This window comes from Crassostrea angulata, chromosome 2 (genome assembly GCF_025612915.1).
Source record: "Crassostrea angulata isolate pt1a10 chromosome 2, ASM2561291v2, whole genome shotgun sequence".
NCBI classification, from domain to species: Eukaryota; Metazoa; Mollusca; class Bivalvia; order Ostreida; family Ostreidae; genus Magallana; species Magallana angulata.
In genome coordinates, this window is record NC_069112.1 from 64,580,177 (window position 1) to 64,595,620 (window position 15,444).

The 15,444-nt window shown below is 32.5% G+C and overlaps 1 protein-coding gene and 1 pseudogene across 1 annotated transcript; both read right to left on the reverse strand.

The window, feature by feature from the left end:
• Positions 1-415: 415 nt before the first annotated feature.
• LOC128172693 (uncharacterized) lies at positions 416-1,991 on the reverse strand (annotated as a pseudogene).
• A 3,280-nt stretch (positions 1,992-5,271) lies between these two features.
• On the reverse strand, positions 5,272-6,665 carry LOC128172775 (uncharacterized). Its single transcript, XM_052838525.1, has 2 exons — positions 5,974-6,665; positions 5,272-5,658 (listed from the first exon to the last, which is right to left on the reverse strand). The coding sequence occupies exons 1-2, from the start codon at positions 6,232-6,234 to the stop codon at positions 5,524-5,526; spliced, it is 396 nt and encodes a 131-aa protein (XP_052694485.1). The 5' UTR covers positions 6,235-6,665; the 3' UTR covers positions 5,272-5,523.
• Between the last annotated feature and the right edge of the window lie 8,779 nt (positions 6,666-15,444).

Consider the following 15,444-nt stretch of genomic DNA (forward strand, 5'->3'; position numbering starts at 1 on the left):
TATTGTAGTTAATGTTTGTATTGTTTGAACCAGAATTTCCAGCATTTTCTGCTGATGAGACCAATAATTAAATACATAGGCTCGGAATGCGTAGAGTCTTAGAAAATGTTATATCAAACCTGGATTTCCAATATTTAATATTACATGAAATTTAATAACATCCCTTTTTGAAAAATCAATCTTCTACGTAATAAGTATTGTTAATGAAAAACATGAGAGTGATCAATTTAATCAACATTAAAAAAATAACCAAAAAAATAACCCAACTCAAACGTTTCAACTTTTTACGTGTTTAATATCAAATAATCAATTACAGAGATTACACAAATATTAACCCATTCCATAATAATAATATATTTTATAATAAGTTGTTATAATAGCAATATGTAGTTATTTGTTATAATAGCAATATGTAGTTATACAGCTATACGTTTCTACACGGATACAAGTTTACGTTTTACACGGAAACAAAATTCACCCTCCGTACTCTGAAATAGTCCTCAAGGTAGTTAATTAGAGTGTCCATCTGTTGGATATTGACACTTATAGCCTCCTTTAGTTCTCTCAGAGACTGCAGTTCTTGGTGGAGAGGGTAAGGGTGCACAGCAGGCATTTTTTGCACCATTCTTCTTTTTAGTTTATAGCGTCTTCTATAAAAGAATAAAATTGTATTAGTTACGTTTATCTCTCAAAAAGAAAAAAACATTATAGATGATATGTTTTACAGAAGTTAATTAGAACCGTATATTTTTCCTTTTAATTATATATAATATTTGAATTTAAAAGACTAGTTGTCCAAATATTGTATGTAAATTAATTGATCTAGAAAATAGTATTGCGCGCTCACCTTAGTTCGGTTAAGATTGAATCCTCCACGCCTGCAAAAGCCCCGCTTTCCATTTGTGGGGGGGACTGACATGGAGAGAGGGGAGAAAAGGCAGAGTTGTGTGATGCGGTGATACCCTCTGATTCTTTTGGTGTTGTTGTTATTGGGATAAAACCTGAGTAGGTAGAACTGTTTGTTGACTTGTCTGGTTTTCTGGAACTGCAGGGTGCAGAGTTTCCTTTCTTGAGAATAATCTTTGTTGATGGGATAGTCTTTGATGATGGGATGGTCTTTGTTGATGGGATCGTCTTTGTAGATGGGATGGTCTTTGCTGATGAATCCAGACATGGCGTGGCCTTGTTGTCAGATATCAGGTACTTCTGAAAAAGTACACTTTGGTCGTCCAGGTCCGCAATGTCAAGGGTTGAGAATTGTTCTTCTTGGGGAGAGTTGCTAAAATATATATGTAAATACAGCAGGAGAGCTTATTTTCTCTGATTTATCGGATTATTTACATTGAGAAAATATTGATAATATATAATTTTGTAATATTTACGAAATATAATCCAGGATTTGATTATTTCTGTTTGTCGTGACTTAATTTACTATTTCACTCATAGCTTAAAATAGTTACTCACCCAGAATCAAAGTTTTTCAAATCTAACTCGAGCTGGAGATTGTTCCATAGAGATTGGAATTCCGAGAAATTCTTTGGAGACGGCGTGTTTTGTTGTTGTTGTGAGGGATCCTGCTGTTCCTGTGTACACGTAGTTTTTGGTGGTTGTTGAAGTAATTCCCGAAGTACGGGGTTTTTACTTCTCTCTTCATTTTTCCTTGCAACGTTCCTATTATTAAAGAAAGAATATTTCATTTTTTAAACTTTATACACATATGAAATTTATCACACAAAAGTGAACTCAGCTAGAGGGTTTTTTGAAATTACAACACGGTTCCTAAGATTCTATTGTAAAATTGTCTATTTTTTTATTTTTTTATTTTTAATAGAAACAATTCTTTTTTAGAAAATTTTTATGCATTAGACTCTATTCCGTGTTGATGAATGATCGACAACTCTGATTGAAAACAAACAAACAAAAAAGGATAACGATCGAGCATTGTAGCGATGTTTTTGTTTAATGTATATAATCCGACTATAAATAAAATTTACCAGTGTTTCATTTGACTTTAAAAAAAAAATAAAAAAATAAAAAAAAATAAAAACACACGTTAAAATCTCATAAATATCTAAAAAAAAAAATAATATATATATATATATATATATATATATATATATATATATATATATATTTAACTTAAAATGTAAAAAAAAAAAAAGAAAGAAAATATATTTACTTACATGTACGATAACTGAGCCTCAGCCATTTCGGAAACTATTTCTGTAGGTCTTGGGGGCTATTAGGTTTTGTAGTCAATACGAACGTGTTAAGAAACTATAATGAAAACAAATATTTTCTCCTCATATATATATATGTAGATTGTGACCTGTATCAAATATTTAAATGACCTTTGACTTTAATATGTGAACTTGAAATTCTTAATTAGATCTTAATGTATTATATAGGTCTACATCTGTAGGTTATTAGAGGTGTACCACTGAAAGATATGCGCGCGGTGAAAAAACGCGGCAATTGCTCACTTTAATCAGTCCCATTGACCCTGCAATGAGAGTTTAATAATTTCTCTCTTTTCGCGCTCAAATGTTGGCGCTCGAGTCCCATATATACGGAACATGACCTTGAAATAGATATTATATTGTGGTTGATTTTTCGCTTAAAGTTTTTACTCTAATATTTTAAATATTGAAGTATACAATATTTGTTGTTTGGTATACTTTTAATAACTTGATATTATAAAAACTATTTTCACCAATTATAATGTAATAAAAAGAAAGAAATATAATAACCATAAGATTTTTTTTAATCATGGTGACATACATTAGCATAACTATTATGTACATTTTTTTTTTACACAGAACCTATAATACATTTTAATCAATTTACGCGCTTTTATATATGATGTATAAAATACAGCTGACGTAAAATAACTGATTTGAAATAACATCCATGTTGTAGAATCTCTCTCTCTCTCTCTCTCTCTCTCTCTCTCTCTCTAAAATATGTATTTAAATAAAAAATATAAATTTAATTTTTGAAATACACTTTTAATTTTTGAAATAAATTTATAATATATAATTTACAAATGAAATAACAAATAACCGATATCGTAATGCTTCTCGTAAAGTTACGGATATAACCGAATATTCTCGAATACAATCATTGATACTGAAAACGAGGTCAGTTTCGCAGAGCGGCTAGCGGCCATGATGGTGAAGATGTTAAGTCTAACAGTACTGATTTTGCTATTAGTCATAGTGCAAGTTGAGGGTCGGGGAATCAATCCTAGATTTAAGCCTAGATGTGCAAAATGTGTTAACGTGGCTTCGTTTGCAAAATGTATTAAACCCGCGTTATGTTACGAGGTATTTGGAGCACCTAAACACGTTGTGATGGCGAGGTGCGAGCGATCCCGCTCCATCTACTTTTACCCAGCGAGTTCACGGCACCACGCTGTGATCAAAACAGTTGATGGAGAAACATGCAGTAAGTTTTTAATTTCATGACTAATCGGATGATTTTTTCTTAAGCTAGACAGGGGTTTGAATAAAGGAATATTTGACGCAGTTCAATTTGGCGGTTTTTTTTCATGTCATGTCAGGTTAGGTCAAGGTTAAGATGTAGAGAAGTTAATGAATGTAATCAATTAAGTGGGCCAGACTGATGATTGAGATTAAGGTTTCTTTATCTACAATAAGGTTGTCAACATATTCACTCCAGACAGAGAGAGAGAGAGAAAAAAAAGATCTTTGTGGCATTAGGTTCAATATTAAGATTAGTGGTAAACTTTTATATTGTTATGAGACAAAATTAAGAACATTGTAAAAATACATTGAGGTTTTTTAGTGTTTATTATTTTTGTTTTTTTAATATCACTTTATCTGTTCTTATTTGTAGTTTCTGCACAATCTCTCGATATCTCTAAATTTATCAAGTGTTATGATTTAGTATATACAAATATAGATGGATTTATCATTCAGACTTTTAAAAATATTTTGATTACACAGGAAACTGTCCATATGTGTAAAACATGTGTTTAGTACTACGCATGTTTTACACATATTTGATATGTGTAAAACACATGTTCAAATTTATGCATGTAAAATATATGTATGACTTATATGAAAAACCCATAAAATATTTATTTCACATGTGTAATATTTCAGATATGTTCTACATATATTCTATACATGTTTCTTGACACACATGTAATTGTATATTTTACGTGTGTGGTACATGTGTGACGAGTTACATAGAAAATATACATGTATATTCTAAATGCCAAAGATTGACAAAATGTGTGATGAATGATGGAAAGTGAAACTACTAATGTATAATGCTTGTCCCAACAATGAAAAAAGCATTTTTATATCGGTCTACCTACCGCCCATAGCAGTAAAGAGAACAACTCCTCTATTGAACATTAATGACAATAAACAAATTGCAAATATACACATAAAACCTATTGCATTATAGTACACAATATGTCTAGTAAAAACATGAAACTAGGCTTACAGTCCTACTAATACCCTTTTCTCCATTCATTTTATGCACATTCACCATCAATGCCAAGGTGAAGGAGGTACATACAATTATACATATACAAATTTGTTTACAATGGTTGACACTCTACATTTTCAGAAGTTCAGCGTAAAAAAGAATTATTCAAGAAGGACAAGCCGATATATAAATCTTGAAATCAATAAAAATGAACAGGTTTTCATATCAACTCACAAAATTATAAAACTATAAATGCCTGATGATCTTTCTCAAAACATAGAATCCAAGAGGGTTTTTTCTTAAAGAAGAAAATGCATTACATAATAGCAAAAAATACATTTTATCTGTAATCAAATATGATTACTACTACGAAAAGTTCATCATTTTTCATCAAATAAATGCCTTACCGTCCACATATCTCTACAAGAAGACACTAATTTGACATCTGAAATTTAACATATACTTTTTCAAAGTTAAATGGCATAATATGTATGGTAAGTAAACAGTTGATTTGAGAATACAAAAAAATCTTATCTGTGAAAGTTTTTATAATTGATTATTCACGTTTATATTGTGTAAATATATTGTATAATATGTGAACAATTCTATTTTTTGGACCAAAGATCTGCTCTGTATGAGACCATTCTAGAATAAGTATTGACATATAATACAAGTTTTTAAATATAATTTATGCATTTCAAATTTCAAATGAATACATGTATTCTTTTATATTAAAAAAATACACCGGTAGTTTTTAGACTAAGTTTGATCTCAAAGACTTGATAAACAATGGATAATACCTGTCAAAAACATTGGTCTCTGAATGATAATTTGTTACAAAAGGTAAAAATGTTTCTAAAATACATCCAGCACAACATTCATAATTTGAATTGATTTCATATGTAAGAGTTCACATGTCTGTGTCGTACAACACCTAACTCATTAGATTTAGTCTTCATTAGATTTAGTCTTTGTCACCCGACAGCTGGTATATTTGCAAATGTAAAAAAACGTGCTCCAACTGCACTAGCTTGCTAGGACTAACACAAATAAATGCGTATTTCAATTCAAAAGTTTTACATCCAGTCTCTGTTGCAATTCGGACTTTTCTATGATTTGTAATTTGACTGCATTAATGACGTCTGCATTCCTTTTTCTCTTTAGAATAAGACCCTCTTCAAAAATCCCCACGGCTACCTGTTAAAACGTACATTCCAAAATAAATGTTATTTAAGACATCAGTTCACAAACGCCATTACTTTCTAAAAATGTTAACTTAAATACCAGTACATTAATGTATCAGATAAAAAAACGTTATTTAAAAAATAAACAGGCCGAAAAAGGTTTCACAGAAGTTTTAAATACATAACAAAGTTCATTTCATTGTGACTTTATTAAAAATATCACAGAAGTAAACTTTGGCTATTCTACATGATCATTCAAATAAATATATATATGTATCTCCAAATGTGTAACTGTACATGATTTATAATACTTGCATGCATATTTTACCTCATTTTGCGATGAAAGATACTGCACAGCATCTCCACTTTTTGCGAGCTCATTCCTGTAAAAATGACTGCAGCCTCTGGAGAGAAAGCTGGTACCTCCATCTCTGTACAGAGTTGGAGGCAAAATATACTCCTCCATTGCAGTGGAAATAACCTTCCCATTGGGTTTCCTTTTCAGTTTCTTAATTGGAACTACTCCTTCCTCCTCCTGGACTATTTCACGTTGTTGCACTAAATTCCTTGCTTTTTGTCCAATACACATCCCGAAACATTAAAACTAGTGTAATAAAGTAAAACATAAACGGTATCTGATCCATATAAATTAATTTATTTTCTAACCTTGGATATCCATCCATGTATTAATTACTCTGATATTATTTGGAAGAATTTCAGAGAATAAATTGATTTACCGAGAGAAATTTTCCCACATTCAACCAAACTGGATATTCTTATCAGGAAAAACAGAAAGAGAAAATTTCCCAAGGAAGATGGCCAAGAGAGGAACCATTTCTTTTACGGAAAATAGCCATGACATGTACAAAACGAAATAACAGAAGGCTAACAGCCAGTTCCTTATCTGCACAATATAACAAACTGGTGGACGCCATCTTTAAAAGAACTGGTTCTTTAAGCATAAGAAACAAAATCATTCAGCAAGTTCAACAAAAGATTCAGCATATTGTGAAGTCAAATGTTAAATGTGAAACGGTGCATTTGAAAAGTAAATGCGAGTGACACTGCAGAATGTGAAATAGTATGCTAATCCGTACATCTTGTGTATCTGATTTGCTGGGGAAAAAATCAATAAACATTAGCGTGAAATTTGAACTGAACCTAGAGAATGCTTCATGACTACATAAATTGAGCCAACCTCTTTTAACATTTATGCTTGTAATATTTATTGTATGGTTTATAACTTCATTTTAAATGTGTTTGATGTGATTAAAGTTCCATATAATGAAATTTGTTTTAATCTTTATGTGTAATTGAGATAGAAATATTAGTGTTGGTACTTTTTGCAACTATCATTAAGAATATGTCAAATATTTACATGGAAGTTAATTTACAAAATTTACAAAAATCTTCTGGTTGTCATAGAGAAAAATGCGGTGTTAGTGCAATAAAATGGAAGTCGAGATTACCGTTTTGGCTAAGTTAATAGATATATTCTGTCATCTTTAAAGCCTCACATGGAATAGCGCAAAGCCTCTATTTCCTTGGCGAGGATAAATCCAACACGTCTCATATCTAATCAATGTACCAAGTGGCTTCTTTCATCGTTCAATGTAAAAATAAAAAACATGCTTGAAAACTTATCTTTCATCATGTTTAAAAAGCGTTTCTATGCCCCCAACTCAGGCCACACTCTTTTTTCAGAAACATGACAAGATTTTAGGACCACAATGGCTTCCAAAATGGCCTACCAAAACTATAAAAAGCAGTATATTTTCTAATAAAAGTGGTAGATAGGTGACATAGCCAAGAAGCAGTAGACTTCCATGTAAAGCGGAGGAGTAAAACATGTACGGTTTGTGGCCTTAAATGTACAATATATGGTTGTAAATAAAGCAGCTTGAAATGTGCATGACATATAATGATATGATACTATATAAATTACATCGTGTCTGCTAGAGAGTGTCTCTATGAGAGTCAGTGTTGAATAATCGGAAAAATAGATAATCGGTTAAAATCGAAGAAAGAGAAGCATAATCGATCAATGATCGAATTAATCAGTAAATTAATTATTCACATAATTGAATTTCTGTTTAGCATTGTTTATGCATAGAACAAACTAAGGACAACACTTATTAAGTAATTTAAGTTTAATCTCAACATTTCAAGACAATTCTCTGTTGCATTAATAACAAAAAGTAACAATAAAGGACTTAAAAAAGAGAAACATTTTTTTCCCATTAGAAATAAACTGTCTAAAATGTTTGACCAAAAAGTAACAATAAAGGACTTAGAAAAGAGAAACATTTTTTTTTCCATTAGAAATAAACTGTCTTAAATGTTTGACTAGATCTGTTAAAGAATTCATAAAGTCATTACACATCTACCAGTACCTTATGTTTTTGTTTTAAAAAATGAATAAGTCCACATTGCTGTGGCTGAGTCTGCACCTTCTCTTAGAAATAATTTGTCCTCCAAGACTAAATACCCTCTCAGATGACACAGAATATGCCGGGATGACAAAAAAAAATTGGCCAGCATCGAGATCCAAGGATAGAGGAGGTGCAAGTTCAAGTTAATTTCAACACAAGGCTTCTTAATGCTGTGTTGAAAAACATTGAAACGGGGCAGCACCATTGTGGATCAGACAGAAATGGATGAGGATTCCCATCCAAACCCAAGACGAGATTTGGAAACGTGAAGATAAACGTAAAGAAGAAGACGTGGCCAATAAAATGGTACCTATACATATTTTTATGAATTTTGAAGGAAAATTTACGAGTTTTTTTTTCCATTTAATTTCTAGTAAATGTATTTAGATCAACTTCTATATGAAGATTTTTACAACTTTATAAAGCTCAATGACTTTCTTTTAACTATGGTCCCTTGCATCCATTAAGTTTGCCAATAACTGTAAATACTGACATTTTACACTATACTGATATTTACATTTTAACATTTATCTTTCAAAATAATATTTCAAGTACACAATAAAATTACTTACATACATGTATATTAAGCCACGCATGTTTATCTACATGTATATAAAATGAAAAAAAAAATCATCTACTATTAAGGAAACCTTCAACAGTTTAAATGATGTTGTATCAACATTGGCCCAATGTTAGTAATTCTTGGCCAACTTTAGCAGAATGTGACATTGGGCAATTTGTCACATAAATGTAGCATACATAATCTCATGTTGACTCAACATTGGGCAAATGCCAGAAGATGATAAACATCTCGCATTTTGTTAATAAATAGATTAATAAGTACTGTTGAGGTTTGTAATACTGTGGAATCTCACGGGGGGCCAATTTTCGTGGATTGCTGAAATTTTATAGGTTCGTGGGGACGCAATTTCGTGTATTTTTTTATATACCTACAAAACGAAATATGACTTTATAACCCTAATATATAATTGGCGGAGGATGTTAATTCGTGGATGAGAGGTACCAACAAATTCCATAAAAATTGAGCCACCACGAAATCTAATGATTTCACAGTATACTGGGATGTCATAATGCACATTTCCTGTACATCTTGTCTGAACGGAGTTTATTGACAGCCTTAACTGTGCTGCGTAATGAAAAGTTGAACTGCGTTTACAAAGCTTACAGGAACCTCATAACAGCCAAAACAGAGCACGGATATTAAAAGATCAGTGAATGTTAATTCAAAATATCAAAGTAGAAGAGATTATTGAAATAATTAAAAAAAGCATGTATAAATAGGATCGGGCTTTCAGATTGGTTAAAGCTCTCGGCTTTATTCTTCAAATCATAGAAACAAGATACAACAGAATAGGTTTCGCTTTTGATCGCACGGTCCTGATCAATAACACGTCTAATTGTCAGAAAAATAAGTACATAAAAAGGTGGACATGTTTGAGTTTTAGGGAATCTTAAAAACAAAATATCAATTTAGTTGATAAGTTTTCTGATTTTTTACACCTATGTATATATACTTTTATGGTGGGACAAGGTCAATATGAGACATAACACCAATGTTCTATCGCCACCGCTATATCCAGCTTGTCAACCTCCTCTCCAACAGATAATTCATATTTTTAAGACTATACGGTGTGAAGCAATTTTTTGTTCATACATTCAACAGGCTGTCGGGGAAAATAAGGGCGAAATGGAAAGATGGTGTTTATTATAAAGCAGAAGTCAGATGCATTAAGACAAATGCAATTTGAGTATTACATTATTTTACAGTGTAACACTTTGTTTAAAATCTGCCTTTGCATACTTATTGTGTAATACTTCATTTCCGTTTATATAGGCATTCCGGCCTTGTTATTATGCAAAAACCACTAGTAACATGGAATTTTAAGGAGATAATTACTTTATTTTTATAATTTTAGGTTTAACTGTATTGTTTGAGGATGGCATTGTTTAACTATGCTAAAGAGGCGAGTACAGCTATTGAAATCGTAAAAGAAGGGGCACCAGAAAGAAAGTAGTTACAACGTATCATCCTTTTATTAAGACAGTTTTATTGATCAACCAAATCGTAGAATTATAAGCAAGATGCATAGCTTGGTTTGAGTAAGGTTTTTGTTCACACGAGATTATTACCACATTCAACTTAAGATTTTTAAACTTGGTATTTCCTATTTAGCATATCTGCATTTAAAATGTAAACGAACTAAAGCACGACCTCAGCATACAGTAGCATTGTGCACAAAGCTACGTATCTTGCTTATAACTCGAAGCTTGACTATAAGGCTAGTAAATAGGAATGTGTAAACAATTAAAACAAGAGCAAAATGCACTAAACAAAGAAAATAACACAATTTATTGTTCATGATATATATACATTTCTACCCGCGATACTTTTTTCGTTTAGATTGAAATTGCTGAGCATCTAAATAAATAATGTTGCATTAATCAACCATTACGTAGAGATCGTACCAAATTATAATGTACCAACATAAGGAATAGTATTTTATAATATGTTGTTAGTGCATCACATTTTGCGCAGGTACATGTAAACAATCATCTTGGCATAAGAAGAAAGAAGGCACAGTTAAATAAATGTTACTGGTGAATTATGAGATAGAAGACCCATTAAGATGCCACTCCTGTATGTTTATAAACAATGCGAATTTTTATTAGAAAAATCTGAAGACATATAAAGTACATTTGAAAAATTAAATGGTTTTTTAAGAACTGTGTAGATGCTTAGTTTAGATTCTTGCCTTCAGTTTACATTTTAAGCTTAGTTAAACCGACAGTTAAGTCAGTTTTTCTGATCACCTGTTGTCCGTCAGTTATTTATTCGTCAGTATGTGAACTTTCCATATTTCTTTTTACATCTTCTCATGTTGTCCGCAACCTAATTCGTTCTATGGTAAATCAAAGATGCAATAACTGGAGATGTTCTATTTTTTCTTCTTTAGAGGTACAGTCCAAACTTGACTTTTAATGGCAAAGTTTTTTGATAGTAAAAAGAAAATGTCCAGCACAAGATTGGGTGGAGTAACTACATGTAAATCTCCAGGGAAAGAGGTAAGAATTAGGCATCATTGAATCCAAGTTAAATGAGTGCAATTATTTGTCTTTATGTGATCAGATATTTACAAAAGGCTGTAAGTGCAGTACGTAAAAAAATGTAATGCACACCAGACATGCCATTGGTGTATATTTATCTTTAGGTCAGTATTGATAAATAGTTGATCAGAGTTGAATCCCAAATTAAGAAATCTTACTCTTCCATAGAACATTTTTGCAAGGGCTGGATTAAATATAAAGTCTGATTTCATGGATGAAGGCCTCCGTGTTTAACTATTTAGTAATCATAGCATATTTTATTTTCATGTATACTGTGTATGATTTTACTATATAAAGGGATATTTTTTTTGAATTACCTGGTTATTGAAATGCAATAACTACTCTAAACTGTTAAATAAATTAACAGATTTGGGAAGTCCGTTTATCGACAACCGTGGAAAGCGACTGTAGAGGGTGATAAATGGCAGCTCGTCATTATTACTGGAGGTGAAATCTTCTGCTATATCAGAGTGGATGGCTCTCAAGTGCAATGTTCAAGACACAGATACAGGTACCTATGGAATCGATGGTCTTTAAAGAACAAACATTCATCTAACTGGAAGATAAGACAAGCGTAGAAGTTTTAAAGAGCCTCTCTAAGGGAAAGATGAAACACTTTTTTGTGCAATTGCTCATGGGCCACATCGCTCACCTGAGGAACAATAGGTATAATAAAATCAGCTGAATGGAGTCATAATTAATACAAACTATTTGGACAATGTACAATAATACATGTAGATCCTGTATAAATAAAATCCATTTTTCCCCTGGATATTCTTATGTTTATAATCATTAGTCCCTTTTCTAACAGGATGATTTTATAGTCATATCATATGTTGAGTATAGCAGTTCTCAAAAAGATCCTTAACAATTGTTTATATATGGGATATAAACCTACATCAAACTCTGAAACTTCTTGTAAAGCCAAAGAATTGTCCTGGGGGGAAATTCTTAACAATTATAAGGAATCATCTGGCTGATTAGTTTCTAAGAAGAAGATTTTTAAAGATTTACTCAATATATTCCTATGTTTAATTTCAACCCCCATTGTGGCCCCACCCTACCCCGGGGGTCATGATTTTCACCACTTTGAATCTACACTACCTGAGGATGCTTCCACACAAGTTTCAGCTTTCCTGGCTGATTAGTTTCTGACAAGAAGATTTTTAAAGATTTACTCTATATATTCATGTGTTAAACTTCGACCCCCCATTGTGGCGCCACCCTACCCCCGGGGGTCATGATTTTCACAACTTTGTATCTACTGTACCTGAGGATGCTTCCACACAAGTTTCAGCTTTCCTGATCTTATGGTTCATGAGTAGAAGATTTTTTAAGATTTACTCTGTATATTCCTATGTAAAAGTTTGACCCCCAATTGTGGCCCCATCCTACCCCCGGGGGTCATGATTTTCACAACTTTGAATTTACATTACCTGAGGATGCTTCCACACAAGTGTCAGCTTTCCTGGCTGATTAGTTTCAGAGAAGAAGATTTTTAAAGATTTATTCAATATATTCATGTGTTAAACTTCCACCCCCAATTGTGGCCCCATCCTACCCCCCGGGGTCATGATTTTCACAACTTTGTATCTACACTACCTGAGGATGCTTCCATACAAGTTTCAGCTTTCCTGGCTGATTAGTTTCTGAGAAGAAGATTTTTAAAGATTTACTCTATATATTCCTATGTTAAACTTCAACCCCCAATTGTGGCCCCACCCTACCCCCAGGGGTCATGATTTTCACTAATGTGAATCTACACTACCTGAGGATGCTTTCACATAAGTTTCAGCTTTCCTGGTCTTATGGTTCATAAGAAGAAGATTTTTAAAAATTTCTCGAAAATTTTCATAAATTCCTTATTATCTCCCTTTGCAAAAGGGCGTGGTTCTTAATTTTCACAACTTTGAATCCCCTTAGGCTAAGGATGCTTTGTGCCAAGTTTGGTTAAAATTGGCCCAGTGGTTCTTAAGAAGATGTTGAAATGTGAAAAGTTTACAGACAGACGGACGACAGACAAAATGTGATCAGAATAGCTCACTTGAGCTTTCAGCTCGGTGAGCTAAAAAAGGAAAGGTTAAATATATGAGAGTTGGTTGGTGGGTGTGGGCATTAATATATATTTCTGCAGTGTGTGATATTACATATGATACTGGAGGGATCTGCATGAAAGGAAACCTGAAAGAAGACCATCGAAACGGGTAAATTGATAATTTCCATTAAAGGAAGTGAACATGAAAAAAATAATTGTTGCTTAATAAATTATAAAAGCCTTTTGAAACTTAAAAATGAGGTCTGTTACCTATTTGTTTATTTCTATCAATTTAACACTGTCAGTGAAAGGTTTATGGAGGTAATCCATTATTCCCCAGCATGCATCTGTTCTCTGACGTAGATAAGCCACATTGCTGCTGGTGACTGGGTCAATGTTGGAACTAGGCCAGTGTTTATGTACAGAGTTGATAAAAGTTGAGGAGAAAAATTATGCCTTGATGTGAAGAAAAATTTTGTGTACTGTCATGAGAAGACAAGGATTTAGTACATATCTATAAATGAACCTCAGATAACTTTTTATGATTTGTACGGAAAATGAATATGGACAAATTAATTTGTGAAATATAAGACCATCACATTCCAGATGTTTGTACAGAGATGTGGCAGTCAGTGTTTAGATAAATAAAATGCTGTTTTTAGATTTCAATTTAAATTAATATAAAATTGTAATTCAATTTTCCATGTGGGGTTTCTTACCGTTACTTTTTATTTAAATGCCTTGGAAATTTTTCTGATTTGTTTTTTTTTTATACATAGATCTTGATGATATGTACGCCGGTTCTGTTTATGCTGTCAGAAGAATAACAGGACTAAGACACTTTTTAAAAATCAGGATGCTGTGCATTGCACCTTGTGTGCTCATTTATGTAGCACACATAATGTTCAAACTCATAAACAAGAAATTCCCGAGTGCAAGAAAAAATAGGTCACAATAACACTGATCCACGGACATTCTATTCTAGTTACATGTCACATTAACTGCTGGTGGGAATGCATCATTCTGAGATCCAAAATCTTCCTCCATAAACACTGTTTAAAATGACAACTCTTTACATTCCTTTCAAGTTTCCATTCACATTTTGATGATGGCATTTTATCCCTGTTACTACACGTGGATAAAAATGCAATGTGTCTCACTGACGGCAGCATCAGTGCTGCCCTCTCTTAGATGCTTAGAGATAACCCAGCAGGGAGGTAATGATTTTAACAATATGGCAGCGCTCATGGATTGCAAGAATTAGTTATTCTAAGTGGGATACCTTTTTACTGAGGAGATTTTAACAATATGGCAGCGCTCATGGATTGCAAGAATTAGTTATTCTAAGTGGGATACCTTTTTACTGAGGAAAGCTCTGTCTAAACGGTTTTCAGATATCATTATACACATCAAACAGACAAATGTGAGCCCTTGATAATTTTTTCATGTTCACTTCCTTTAAACCACATTTCTATGCAGCATTGCGTTTTATGCTTAAGAGATGTTATAATAAGAGGGAAGACATTCAGAGGCATATATGAAACTGTGAATGCATTATTTTAGAGCCTCTAAACCTTTGTCAGTTTTGATAACCATTTGTGATGTTTTGCTTTAACAGTTTATAATATTTTTGTAGTGCATATGGGCAATATATTCATTGGATCCATGGTCATCTCAGCGCTGGGTACAGAAAATGTATAGGGAATGGTATTCCAACAATAGTAAAGCTGTTGCAAGTATTTTTTGCCGAATCAAAAAAACTAAATTTGCTCTGGAATGAATTGAAGCCTTTCAACAGAGACAAAAATTTATATATTAACCATTTTATTCAGATTTTACTAAATACATCTCCGAAAACTGGACAACAATATATTGTTGCAATGCGAAATTTATATACCCCGACACCAGGCTTACATCGGGTTCACCTCTTCATGATTTTGCAGTCAATGTCCAGAAGGGAGTAACTTTAGAAATTCTGAATTCAATTTCAGTGTATTTATTGACTCTACTACAACTTTTTTATGGATTTCTTTTAGTATATAGAGAAGAATTTAATTTATATTACCCCACTTCTCATGCATAATGTATCTAACAATAATCGTGCAAGTTTCTATTCATGAGAAGAGGAAGATGGCGTCAATGATGTGACTCAAGCAGTATCTACCACCTACTGTAACACATTAGGAATAGGACCCACAGAGAAAAT